Genomic DNA, 13,756 nt, shown 5'->3' with positions numbered 1-13,756 from the left:
CCTGCAGACGTCAACTTGGTTGTAAAAGTGTTCCAACAGGAGAAACACTATAGACTCCTATACACGACTGTATTTATGTCAATATTTGGCCTCATTGCAATTACCATCACTGTCTTCTTAAGACTCATTTGTATTTATGTACAGCTGAAGTTGTAAGTTTACATACACCTTAGCCAAATACATTTAGCCAAATACATTTAAACTCAGTTTTTCACAATTCCTGACATTTAATCCTAGTAAAAAAAATCCCTGTCTTAGGTCAGTTAGGATCAGCACTTTATTTTAAGAATGTGAAATGTCAGAATAATAGTACAGATAATTATTTATTTAAGCTTTTATTTATTTCATCACATCACATTCCCAGTGGGTCAGAAGTTTACATACAGTCAATTACTATTTTGTAGCATTGCCTTTCAATTGTTTAACTTGGGTCAAACATTTTGGGTAGCCTTCCACAAGCTTCCCACAATAAGTTGGGTGAATTTTGGTACATTCCTCCTGACAGAACTGGTGCAACTGGTTTATAGGCCTCCTTGCTTGCACACGCCTTTTCAGTTCTGCCCACAAATTGTCTATAGGATTGAGGTCAGGGCTTTGTGATGGACACTCCAGTACCTTGACTTTGTTGTCCTTAAGCCATTTTGCCACAACTTTGGAAGTATGCTTGGGGTCATTGTCCATTTGGAAGACACATTTGCGACCAAGCTTTAACTTCCTGACTGATGTCTTGAGATGTTGCTTCAATATATCCACATCATTTTCCTTCTCATGATGCCATCTATTTTGTGAAGTGCACCAGTCCCTCCTGCTGCAAAGCACCCCCACAACATGATACTGCCACCCCCGTGCTTCACGGTTGGGATGGTGTTCTTCGCCATACAAGCCTCCCCCTTATCCTCCAAACATAACGATGATCATTATGGCCAAACAGTTCTATTTCTGCTTCATCAGACCAGAGGACATTTCTCAAAAAAAGAACGATCTTTGTCCCCATGTGGAGTTGCAAATCGTAGTCTGCCTTTTTTTATGACGGTTTTGGAGCAGTGGCTTCCTTCATGCTGAGCAGCGTTTCAGGTTATGTCAATATAGGACTTGTTTTACTGTGGATATAGACACTTCTTTACCGGTTTGCTCCACCACCTTCACAAGGTCCTTTGCTGTTGTTCTGTGATATCTCTAGGAGACAGAACGCATCTCCTTCCTGAGCAGTGTGAAGTCTGAGTGATCCCATGGTGTTTATACTTGCGTACTATTGTTTGTACAGATGAACGTGGAACCTTCAGGCTTTTGGAAATTGCTCCCAAGGAAGAACCAGACTTGTGGAGGTCTACAATTTTTTTTATGAGGGCTTGGCTGATTTCTTTAGATTTTCCCATGATGTCAAGCAAAGATGCACTGAGTTTGAGGGTAGGTCTTGAAATACGTCCAGAGGTACACCTCCAATAGGCTAATTGACAGACTAAAATTATCAGAAGCTTCTAAAGCCATGATATCATTTTCTGGAATTTTCCAAGCTGTTTAACGGCACAGTCAACTTAGTGTATATAAAACTTCTGACCCACTGGAATTGTGATACAGCGAATAAGTGAAATAGTCCTAACCGACTTACCAAAACAAGTTCTAATGACTTCAACCTAAGTGTATGTGAACTTCCAACTTCAACTGTACATGACACACAGCTAGCGGTCTGGCCGTCTGTCTCCCTGCTAGGACACATGAGAAGTCTCTTTCAAAATAACCATGTCTCTCTCTCTGGGAGTCATGAGCATGCCCTAAATAGCTAGGCCTCCTTTTGGCACCAGTGTCAGACAGCAGGGATGGAGGGGGGAGGGGGGGTTGCTCAGGTGTAACTCAGAATCATGGCCGGCATATAATATCACAAGACTTTGTAGTTCCAGCTGAGATCCATCCACTCATTGTAGATCAGAGTCCGTACCAATAAAGCCTCTCAGAGTAGGAGTGCTGATCTAGGATCAGGTCCCCACCTGTTAATAGGTCTAATTCATTATGATCTATACTTTAAAAACCTGCACTCCTACTCTGAGACGCTTTGTGGATACAGGCCCAAGACTGGCATGTCTAAAAGGAATGCACAGTAGCAGAAAACTGACACTGGAACACTGCCAACTGACCCTCTCATAACCAAACATGTAACCCATATCTCAAACTGATCACATCGCCCGTATTATGTTCATGAACTAGCAGTCAGAAATGTTGATAGCTACTGTAGTAATAGAAGTATGCTGACAAGACAAAGGAGGCCTGAATCTATGAACCTGGCAGTCGGACAGCAATGCCAGTGGAGTGCTGATAGGGAGAGATTCTATATTGACTGAACCCTGGTGATTGATTTTCCTTTGTGTGTGAGAGACCGAGAGAGAGGAGAGCGAGAGGGAGAGAGGCCTGTTTGTGAGATTCCTCCCTCCCTGCCTGTCTGCCAGTGATTGCAATGTACTAGAGGGGTGTGTTTTCCCCTGCTCTCTCAGGAGACATTGACCGCAGGCCTCAGGAATCCACAGCTGCAGCTCCACAGCACCGCATTAAAGCAGCCAGCCAGCCCAGCTAATCTACCTCTAATCTGGACAGGGGCGGGGGGGGATACACAAGGCTAATTTACACCAACACAGTTACACCCGGTCTGAGACAAAATGGCAGACGATTGGCGGGGGAGATAAGGATGTCTCAGTGTATTATGGAGCGACCGGTGGCCGTGAGAGAGAATGGGCTCAGGAGAGGTCTTACAATAACTCAGGCCAAATCCATGTTCTGATGAGGCAGCACTCTGCTACTTTGTTCTGTTGGTAACCTTGCTGAGAGCTTCCCAGACACCATCTAACAGCTTCAACCATGTCATGTCACTGGTCATATAACCGGACATATAGAACAGGCAAAGTGGGGGCAGTGTTTTTCCACCTCATGAAGGGGCGTATGTGTTTATTAGGGCTGGCCGATAAGGCCTAATAATCAAAGTTTTCTAATTTATGAGCAATTCACAATAATGTGCATTCGGAAAGTGTTCAGACCACTTAACTTTTTACACATTTTGTTACGTTAGACTTATTCCCCACACCAAAAAATCCCTAATCTAGACAATACCCCATTATGACAAAGCAAAAATAGGTTTTTCAGAAATGTTTGCAAATGTATTAAAACATAAAGAAGAGGAATATCACATTTACATAAATATTCAGACCCTATACTCAGTACTTTGTTGAATGACCTTTGGCAAAGATTACAGCCTCGAGTCTTCTTGGGTATGCTTGGCACACCTGTATTTTGGGAGTTCTCCCATTCTTCTCTGCAGATCCTCTCAAGCTCTGTTAGGATGGATGGGGAGCATCGCTGCACAGCTATTTTCAGGTCTCTCCAGAGATGTTCAACTGGGTTCAAGTTCGGGCTCTGGCTGGGCCACTCAAGGACATTCAGAGACTTGTCCTGAAGCCACTCCTGCACTGTCTTGACTGTGCGATTAGGGTTGTTGTCCTGTTGGAAGGTGAACCTTCGCCCCAGTCTGAAGTCTTGAGCAGGTTTTTTAAATCAAGCATCTCCCTGTTCTTTGCCTCGATCCTGACTAGTCACCCAGTGCCTGACGCTGAAAAACATACCACTGCCACCACCCTGTTTCACCGTAGGGATGGTGCCAGGTTTCCTCCAGACGTGACGCTTGGCATGACTGGCCACTCTACCATAAAGGCCTGATTGGTGGAGTGCTGCAGAGATGGTTGTCCTTCTGGAAGGTTCTCCCACCACCACAGATGTCAGTGTGACCTTCAGGTTCTTGGTCATCTCCCTGACCAAAGCCCTTCTCCCCTGATTGCTCAATTTGGACAGGTAACCAGCTCTAAGAAGAGTCTTTGTGGTTCCAAACTTCTTCCATTTAAGAATGATGGCCACTGTGTTCTTGGGGACCTTCACTACTGCAGAATTTTTGTTGTACCCTTCCCCAGATCTGTGCCTCAAGACAATCCTGTCTTTGTTTTTGCTCTAACATGCACTGTCAACTGTGGGACCTTATATAGACAGGTGTGTGCCTTTCCAAATCATGTCCAATCAATTTGATTTACCACAGGTGGACTCCAATCAAGTTGTAGAAACATCACAAGGATGATCAATGGAAACAGGATGGACCTGAGCTCATTTTCAATTCACATAGCAAAGGGTCTGAATACTTACAGTGCCAGTCAAAAGTTGACACACCTACTCATTCCAGGGTTTCTTTATTTTTACTATTTTCTACATTGTAAAACAAGTGAAATGACATCAAAACTATGAAATAACACATATGGGAGCATGTACAGTAGTAACCAAATGTGTTAAACAAATCAAACCATATTTTATACTTGGGATTCTTCAAAGAAGCCACCCTTGGCCTTGACAGCTTTGCACACTCTTGGCATTTGCTCAATCAACTTCAACTGGAATGCTTTTCCAATAGTCTTGAAGGAGTTTCCACATATGCTGTTCCCACAAACGGACAATAAAAATAAAAAAACATTCTTGAGATACAGGCACTCTTTCTCGCTCTCCTTCTCTTTCTCTCTGGGCTCTGTGTTGGTGCATGGACTTTTAAAGGTGAGCTCACCCTGTCTGCCACTGTACAGATCAAACCACTCTCCCCTGCTGTCTCTATGGCTCAGATTCAAACCACTCCCAGAGCAGCGCCAAGGCAGGCACCACACAAACCTTTTAGCAGTGTTTTTGGTGAGAGACCAAAAAAGATGAGTAGAGGGTGGGGAACCTGACTTCAAAGCAGAAGTCAAAAGAGAAGGAGAGCAGAGGGCAGGCTAATATGGACAAACACAAGGCTGACCTTAACCTTGATGGCTCGTTCCATCTATTCTGCAGTATCTCAGCCTGCCGGCCGGCCTCTTGCTCTTTGCGGCAGTGTAACTTCAGAGCAGGACAGTTGGACTATCTTCATAGAGCTAATTGGTTCTGTTCAACAGCCGGCCTCACAATCAGCAAGGCTGCAGGGGGACGGATGGATGTGTTGGTCTGTCTGTGTGCGTGTCTGGGAGGAGGGATTAAAGAGATGATGTAATATTCCTCTCCACAGACCATAGACTGACAGCTTCAGCTGGTAGGGAAGTATATGGAAGCGGGGGCCTGCTGCCTCGCATGCAGAGAAATTGGATGACAGAACTGACTGAAGCAAAACAAAGACGGAGACAACGTAATGGTGTGACGAGATAAGAGAAAGGAAGGCCTCAAAAAGGCCTCAAAAAGACTCAGGAAAGCCAACCGGCATACCACCCAGCCAGCTTTCCTCTGAAGTTAAACAGGATTGGGTCTGGTCGAGAGACCACCCGTGAAGACACAGTAAGGTTGGAGAACCAGTAGGGGACACTCTTTCCTCTGCTCTAAAGGAGAGTCCAATGCCCCAGGGGAGTGACAGGGACCCTGCCCTGCAGAGTCCTTAGGATGAGATGTTAAACCGAGGTCCTGTGGTCATAAAAGATCCCACGGCATTTCTCTCTCCAAAATGGACACCACGAATCAGCCAGGTGTGTTAAGCCGTCAGCACGCTTCAGCTAGCCGAACAAGTGTGCTTACATATTCCCTGAAAGGGCCTTCACTTGAAAAACGAGAGAAAAAAGGAGCAATAGTACTGTTTGTTCATTTTGAGAAGCTGTAGCCAGTATACACTACCTCAAAATAGTCAGAAAAGTATGACACGGATGGTGTGCAGAAAAAGAGGGCTGTGTGTGTGTGTGTGTGTGTGTGTGTGTGTGTGTGTGTGTGTGTGTGTGTGTGTTGAATCATCATGACAGACGTAGAACAGATAGAGGGCGAGAGCTGATAGATGTGTCATGTCTGCTGTAGAGAGATGGTGTGTGTGTGTTTCATAACGTGAGGCAGTGTTATGCTATAACAGTGAGGGGACAGTTGAAAGAGGGCAGGGGTCTATGGAATGTGTGACGTATCGTGTGGCAGTGTTATGTTACAGGCTAACAAAGAGAGGGGGCAGATAGACAGAGCTGATAAAGGAGTAGATATGTTTGGTGTGTGTCGTACCGTGTGGCAATGTTATGCTGGCCCCGTCGATGATGGCCTGGGCCAGTTCATGGTCGTTGCTCTCGAAGGCCTGGGCGGCGGCCCTGAGCGCGTCCCAGATCTCCTTGCGGCCCTCGAAGGCGGGCGCAGTGTCCCAGAACTCATCCCGCTTACTGCGCAGCTGGCCGTCCGTCATTGGATAGTCACTCTTCCATTTGGGCTTCTCTCTCTTCAAGGCCTGGTTACGCCCAAGAGCCACTGAGAAAGAAAGAGAGTTCTAAATTTGTTTGTGTATTAATTTCTTATGTACAGTTGAAGTCGGAAGTTTACATACACCTTAGCCAAATACATTTAAACTCAGTATTTCACAATTTCTGACATTTAATCCTAGTAAAAATTCCCCGTCTTAGGTCAGTTAGGATCACCACTTTATTTTAAGAAAGTGAAATTATTTATTTCAACCCTTCTTTCATCACATTCCTAGTGGGTCAGAAGTTCACATGCTATCAAATACTAATTGAGTGTATTGCCTTTAAATTGTTTAACTTGGGTCAAACATTTCGGGTAGCCTTCCACAAGCATCCCACAATAAGTTAGGTACATTTTGGCCCATTCCTCCTGACAGAGCTGGTGTAACTGAGTCAGGTTTGTAGGCCTCTTTGCTTGCACACACTTTTTCACTTCTGCCCAGAAATGTTTCTATAGGATTGAGGTCAGGGCTCTGTGATGGTCACTCCAATACCTTGGACTTTGTTGTCCTTAAGCTATTTTGCCACAACCTTGGAAGTATGCTTGGGGTCATTGTCCATTTGGAAGACCCATTTGTGACCAAGCTTGAACTTTGACTGATGTATTGAGATGTTGCTTCAATATATCCACATCATTTTCCTTCTCATGATGCCATCTTTGTGAAGTGCACCAGTCCCTCTGGCAGCAAAGCACCCCCACAACATGATGCTGCCACCCCGGTGCTTCACGGTTAAGATGGTGTTCTTTGGCTTGCAAGCCCCTTTTTCCTCCAAACATAACGATGGTCATTATGGCCAAACTGTTCTATTTTTGCTTCATCAGACCAGAGGACATTTCTCCAAAAAGTATGATCTTTGTCCCCATGTGCAGTTGCAAACCGTAGTCTGGCTTTTTTAATGGCGGTTTTGGAGCAGTGGCTTCTTTCTTGCTGAGCGGTCTTTCATGTTATGTCAATATAGGACTCTTTACTGTGGATATAGATACTTGTACCCGTTTCCTCCAGCATCTTCACAAGGTCCTTTGCTGCTGTTCTGGGATTGATTTGCACTTTTCACATCAAAGTACATTAATCTCTAGGATACAGAACGCGTCTCCTTCCTGAGTGGTATAACAGCTGCGTGGTCCCATGGTGTTTAGACTTGCGTACTATTGTTTGTACAGATTAACGTGGTACCTTCAGGCGTTTGGACATTGCTCCCAAGGACGAACCAGACTTGTCTATAATTTCTTTCTGAGGTCTTGGCTGATTTCTTTTGATTTTCCCATGATGTCAAGCAGAGGCAAAATACCTCCACAGGTACATCTCCAATTCACTCTAATGATGTCAATTAGCCTATCAGAAGCTTCTAAAGCAATGACATCATTTTCTGGAATTTTCCAAGCCTTTTAAAGGCTCAGTCAACTTGGTGTATGTAAACCTCTGACCCAATGGAGTTGTGATACAATGAATTCTAAAAGGAAAATGTCTAAACAATTGTTGGGAAAATGTATTGTGTCATGCACAAAGTAGATGTCCTAACCAACTTGCCAAAACTATAGTTTGTTTAACAAAACATTTGTGGAGTGGTTGAAAAACAAGTTTTAATGACTCCAACCTAAGTGTATGTAAACTTCCAACTTCATCTGTACTTTAACTCTAACCATGTGATATATGACTATATATACACTGATATGGGTGGTCCTTCTGTAGCTCAGTTGGTAGAGCATGGCGCTTGTAACGCCAGGGTAGTGGGTTCGATCCCCGGGACCACCCATACGTAGAATATATGCACACATGACTGTAAGTCGCTTTGGATAAAAGCGTCTGCTAAATGGCATATATTATTATATTATTATATTATATGAAATGAGATCATTAACTATTGGAATATCCTGGGCTTGTACTTCTCCACCTTAAGACCTACGACCACAATTACAGTTTCTTAACACCAAAGGTTAAGACATAATAACACTTCTAGAAACATGGTGTCATACACTGAACAAAAATTTAAACGCAACATGTAAAGTGTTGGTCCCATGTTTCATGAGATAAAATAAAAGATCCCAGAAACGTTCCATATGCACAAAAAGCTTTTTTCTCTCAAATGTTTTTGCACAAATTTGTTCACATCCCTGTTAGTATTTCTCCATCCACCTGACAGTTGTGGTATATCAAGAAGTTGATTTAACAGCATGATCATTACACAGGTGCACCTTGTGCCGGGGACAGTTAAAGGCCACTAAAATGTGCAGTTTTGTCACAACACAATGCCACAGATCTCAAGTTGAGGGAGCGTGCAATTGGCATGCTGACTGCAATAAAGTCTACCAGCGCTGTTGCCAGTGAATTTAATGTTAATCTCTCTACCATAAGCCGCCTCCAACGTCATTTTAGAGAATTTGGCTGTACGTCCAACCGGCCTCTCAATCGCAGACCACGTGTATGCTCACCCATTGAGCATGTTTGCGATATTCTGGATCGAAGTGTGCGACAGCGTGTTCTAGTTTTAGCCAATATCCAGCATCTTCGCACAGGCATTGACGAGGAGTGGGACAACATTCCACTGGCCACAATCAACAGCCTGATGAACTCTAAGCGAATGAGATGTGTCGCACTGCATGAGGCAAATGGTGGGCTCACCAGATACTCACTGGTTTTCTGATCCACGCCCCTACTTTTTTTTGGTACCTGTGAAATCCATAGATTAGGGTCTAATGAATTTCTCAATTGACCGAATATAAACTGTAAAATACCGTGAAATCTTTGAAATGTTTGCATGTTGAGTTTATATTTTTGTTCAGTATAGATACTCAATGTCTTTCAGGCTATAGGGAAATTTTACTTCCACCAGTAAAATATCAAATCGAACAGGGTCTCGGGAGGAATGATCATATGGTATTAACAGGTCCTTTCGCTGAGCCAAATCAAAAAGGGAAAATTTGGTTAAAACTCAAATACACATTCCTTAGTGACAATGATTTCTATATAGGTGCAGTGTATGCTTCTCTGATCATGTCCAAAGAGAGAACAACCCCTTTCAAGCTGAGCGAAATGTGCTTTTGTGTAGATATTTCAATACTAAAACCGGTTCTGAACTTGAATGTGTAGACCCTGAGGGTTATAGACATATATTTGGACATTCCTCCACATACCCATCCCTAGTAATAGAAATAGCCCTGACCAGGTAGTGAACAAAAATGGAAAGGAGTTGGTGCAGCTACAGTATGTCGAGCCTTAGTCCTGTATTTTATTAATGGCATGATTAGAGGGGATTGTTTGGGAAGGTTCAGCTACTGCTCAGCTCTTCGGACCAGTGTTGTTGACTAAGCAATATCAGACTTGGACCCCTCCTCCGTTAGGGCATCCACTGTCGGACCACCGACACTATTGTCTGACCACTGCCAGTCTTTTTGAAAAGACTTCTCCACCCAAAGACCAGACTAACAGAGCCCGGTACACTGATTCATGCAAATAAAACATACATATGGGCCCCTGACAGTTCAACACACTTAAAACACAGCATGCCTAGAAATTACAACCTGTATCAATGATTTCCATTCAACTATATTCAGCCCAAACCTCCAACATAACTTTGGCTGTAAATAAATGTAATTAGATGATCATAAAGCAGCCACAAAACCACATTTAAGCAACATTTAAAAAATAAATAAACTGTTCTAATTGGAAACCTCAAAAAAGAACAATTATTTGATGCTGAATGTAATCTCATAAAGGGAAAAAAACAGACCTTGATCAAATAGAATACGTCACCAACCACAGGATAGAGACGTTCGGAGTATTTTGAGAACTCTGAAAGAGATTGAAGACCCCATTGATGGAAACCAGTTCTGAATGAAATGGTCTAAATGGAAAACAGAGGAATGACCTAGCCAATCAAAATTGCAACATTTGGAAGATTTATTTTTGAAAGTCTCTATGGAATAATACAATCAGACGACCCCAAAAATATGCGAGAAAATCTCAGCTCCTTTGAACACACAATTTTAAAAAAATCAAGAACCCAAATTGAACACCAAATTACACAGGCTGAACTGTCAAAGAAAATACAAAGCCTGGAAAGGCATGTGGTCCTGACAACATCAGGAATGGAATGCTTCAACACAGTACTACTGAGCTGCAGGATGCCTTATTAAAACTATTCAACCTGGTTTTGGAGAGTGGCTGCTTCCCTGATATTTGGAACCAGGGGCTCGTAACCCACATGTATATAAAAAAAGGTGACAATGTGATTTTCTGGATTTTTTTCTCCCTCATTTTGTCTGTCATAGTTGAAGTGTACATATGATGGAAATTACAGGCCTCTCTCATCTTTTTAAGTGGGAGAACATGCACAATTGGTGGCTGAATAAACACTTTTTTGCCCAACTGTATATGATTGCCATAGCCTGAGGGACATCCCTTGACCATTAATTCACTGAAGTATTTACATTTTATATAACTTACAAGTAATACATGGTGTAACCATCATCCATGTACAGTTTATTTATTTGTTAGCCATTCTTTAAATTTTTTATCTTTTTTTTTTACTTCATTGAATGTGTCAATAGAAGACTACACAGTACAACAGCAGTAGTTTTGTACCTGTATACATGATTATATATGTACTATTATTACTACTACTGAAAGGAACTGTATTTCATTAACTTCATTGCATTGTACTGTATTTACTGAAATAATGTACCACTATACTGCTTTGGCAATAAAGCTATATGAATTTTTTAACACTTGAATTTGAGAAAGGGAGAGAAAGAAAAAAAATTAGAAAAAGAGAGCGAGAGAAATCGAGAAAGACAAATGGTAGTAACAAGAAAATTGTAGTAACAATTGGACATCATAACATTCTGGAAACATTCAGTATAGCAATTGCAGCCTATTTACAACTTTGCCTGTTTTACAATTTTGCTTAAATTCCACTGAGGTCAGCTAAAGCACGATTTAATGGTTTATAAAAACGACTATTTATATCCATAATATCTTTACAATCATGTTGCTGAAGTAGGCATCTGGTGCACATAAAGTGAGTGGGCTACTGTGTTGCACAACTCCTGCCTGGCTGTTTGCATTCATGTAAAGCTGTGTGAGAGAGAACAAAGAGAGTAGAGACAGACAGAGACACTCCCTCCCTCCCTCCCTCCGGTTTTGGAGACTGACTGAACTTAAATAATTCCATCCCTCCCCTCCCCCTCACTGCCTGTTTGTCTGAAGTTAGAGCTGGGAGACGCACACACACACACACGTGGTCACACACGCGCGCTCACCTGCCAGTGTGTCAACATTCAGAGCCCACAGCTCAGCCCCTGCAACATGTTCATGCATGGAGGCACACTGTAAACACAGAGCTCCATCCCAATAGTCATGATCACCCTTAAGCACTGTGCTATCAGCAGACCCACACACTGGCTGAGCCTGAGCCTGAGCCCTCGTCAAACATGGAACCCGTGAGAGCCCTGGGGGTGAATAAGGTGGCAGGTAGCCTACCGGTTAGAGAGACCAACCAGAAACAGGAGGGTTGCCAGTTCAATCTTGGGTCTGACCGGAAAAATATGACGGGAAGTGAGCTGGCAACCGGAGGGTTGTGGCAGCCCCCGGCTCCAACCTCTCCTACCTGTATGTGTACTGTATGTGTGTCTTTTAGAGGGGTTGGGATAAAGCAGAAATAACATTTTGGTTGGACCTTGTGTACAACTGACTAATAAATTGAACTTCATCTTAAAAAACGGCTGGTTTTAGGCCTGTTCCACGGACAGACAGGGTTGCCATCCAAGCCAAGATCTTAGGCAGCCTTACATCAGCGGGCTGCTGTGCCTGACCCGCCCCAGAGCATGTGGAAAATAGAGGGAAGGTCGGGAGAGGAAGGTATACTGGGGAAACCATCTGTCTGCTATTATTCAACACCTCGGCTCTGGGACTGACAAACAATAGCTAGAGCCCTGCCCTGACAGAGAGAGAGACCTGCTCTCCTTGGGTGCTGCTGCTGCTTCCAGCCACATGTACCAACAGCACATCGTCTCACATAGTCTCCCTCACAGCACAGCAGACATGTGTTCCATAATCGTTGCCATGGGCACCTAGCCACAGACAGAGGCAGGCTGATGTGAGTTGTTTAACGGGGACTTAGCTTATGGTATTATCAGAGAGCAGCCTCCATAGGTTTAGGGTCTCAAAAACACACAGCCTCTGAGGTTAGAGCTGGGAGACAGTCGTCTGCACGCACAGTGTGTGCGCACACACGCACACATATTTTGCTGTGCTAATAGGAGAGTTGGTGGGTATCCCTAAGTCTGAACACAGTTTGCAGCATTCCCAGTGAGAGAGTGAGTGAGTGAGTGAGTGACAGAGACCCCGGGTCATACATTGTCAGGCCACTCCACATGCTGTGCATCAATAATTCAGCCATGGGCGATGCACCTTTCTGCCCTTACTTCTAGTTGACACAGAAACAACTAGTCTATACATTGACAGAGAGAGAGGACAGCAACACAATTAGACCCAACCAAATCATGAGAAAACTAAAATATAATTACTTGACATATTAGAAATAATTAACAAAAAAAAACAGAGCAATCTATAAATGCTATTTGGCCCTAAACAGAGAGTACACAGTGGCAGAACACCTGACAAAATTAAGCAAAGCTTTGACTATGTACAGACTCTGAGCATAGCCTTGCTATTGAGAGGCCACCATAGCCAGACCTCGCAGGCTGTGTGCACGCTGCCCACAAAATTAGGTGGAAACTGATCTTTTCTCAAAGCGCGCATAGAAGTCATTTAACTCGTCTGGTAGGCTTGTGTCACTGGGAAGCTCACGGCTGTGCTTCCATTTGTAGTTTGTAATAGCTTGCAAGCCCTGCCACATCCGACGAGCGTCGGAGTCGGTGTAGTACGATTCTTGTACGTACGGTCAATGTGGGGACAACGTTATCGATGCACTTATTGATGAAGCCAGTGACTGATATGGTGAACTCCTCAATGCCATCTGAAGAATCCCGGAACATATTCCAGCCTGTGCTAGCAAAACAGTCCTGTAGTGTAGCATCTGCGTCATCTGACCACTTCCGTATTAAGCGAGTAACTGTTACTTCCTGCTTTAGTTTTTGCTTGTAAGCAGGAATCAGGAGGATAGAGTTATGGTCAGATTTGCCAAATGGAGGGCGAGCTTTGTACACATATCTGTGTGTGGAGTAAAGGTGGTCTTGAGTTTTCATCGGATGAAAATCGGATGAAAATTAAGCTATTTTCTTTATGTGCCTGTTCACCCTATTGAAGCCAAAAATAAACACTTGGCTTTCAATATAAAATGCAACCCCTGTCAATACACAGATGGACCTGCTCCCACTTTCACCCAGTGTGCTGCTTACAAACTATGCTAAGCTTCATAATGTGACAGGTGAAATGAAGAACGTGATCTACTGTATCTCCTAACGTATTGCACAAGTTGACTGCAGGCGTTTACTTAAAATGTAGCTACAAATTTTAAAAATATACTTAAAAACCTCAGATGTAGTTCAAAAC

At 43.4% G+C, this 13,756-nt stretch overlaps 1 protein-coding gene across 2 annotated transcripts in view; it reads right to left on the bottom strand.

The window, feature by feature from the left end:
* LOC118390833 (ubiquitin domain-containing protein 2) overlaps positions 1-13,756 on the bottom strand; it is a 61,348-nt gene that overhangs the window by 21,811 nt on the left and 25,781 nt on the right. For both annotated transcript variants that reach the window (XM_052457585.1, XM_035781515.2), the window contains exon 2: positions 6,016-6,252. In XM_052457585.1, coding sequence (XP_052313545.1) covers positions 6,016-6,190 — 175 coding nt within the window. In that variant the 5' untranslated portion in view covers positions 6,191-6,252. The remainder of the gene's footprint in view (positions 1-6,015; positions 6,253-13,756) is intronic.

This window comes from Oncorhynchus keta, chromosome 12 (genome assembly GCF_023373465.1).
Source record: "Oncorhynchus keta strain PuntledgeMale-10-30-2019 chromosome 12, Oket_V2, whole genome shotgun sequence".
In the NCBI taxonomy this organism is placed as follows: Eukaryota; Metazoa; Chordata; class Actinopteri; order Salmoniformes; family Salmonidae; genus Oncorhynchus; species Oncorhynchus keta.
The sequence above is the reverse complement of the archived record's forward strand: the minus strand, read 5'-3'. Positions and strand labels throughout refer to the sequence as shown.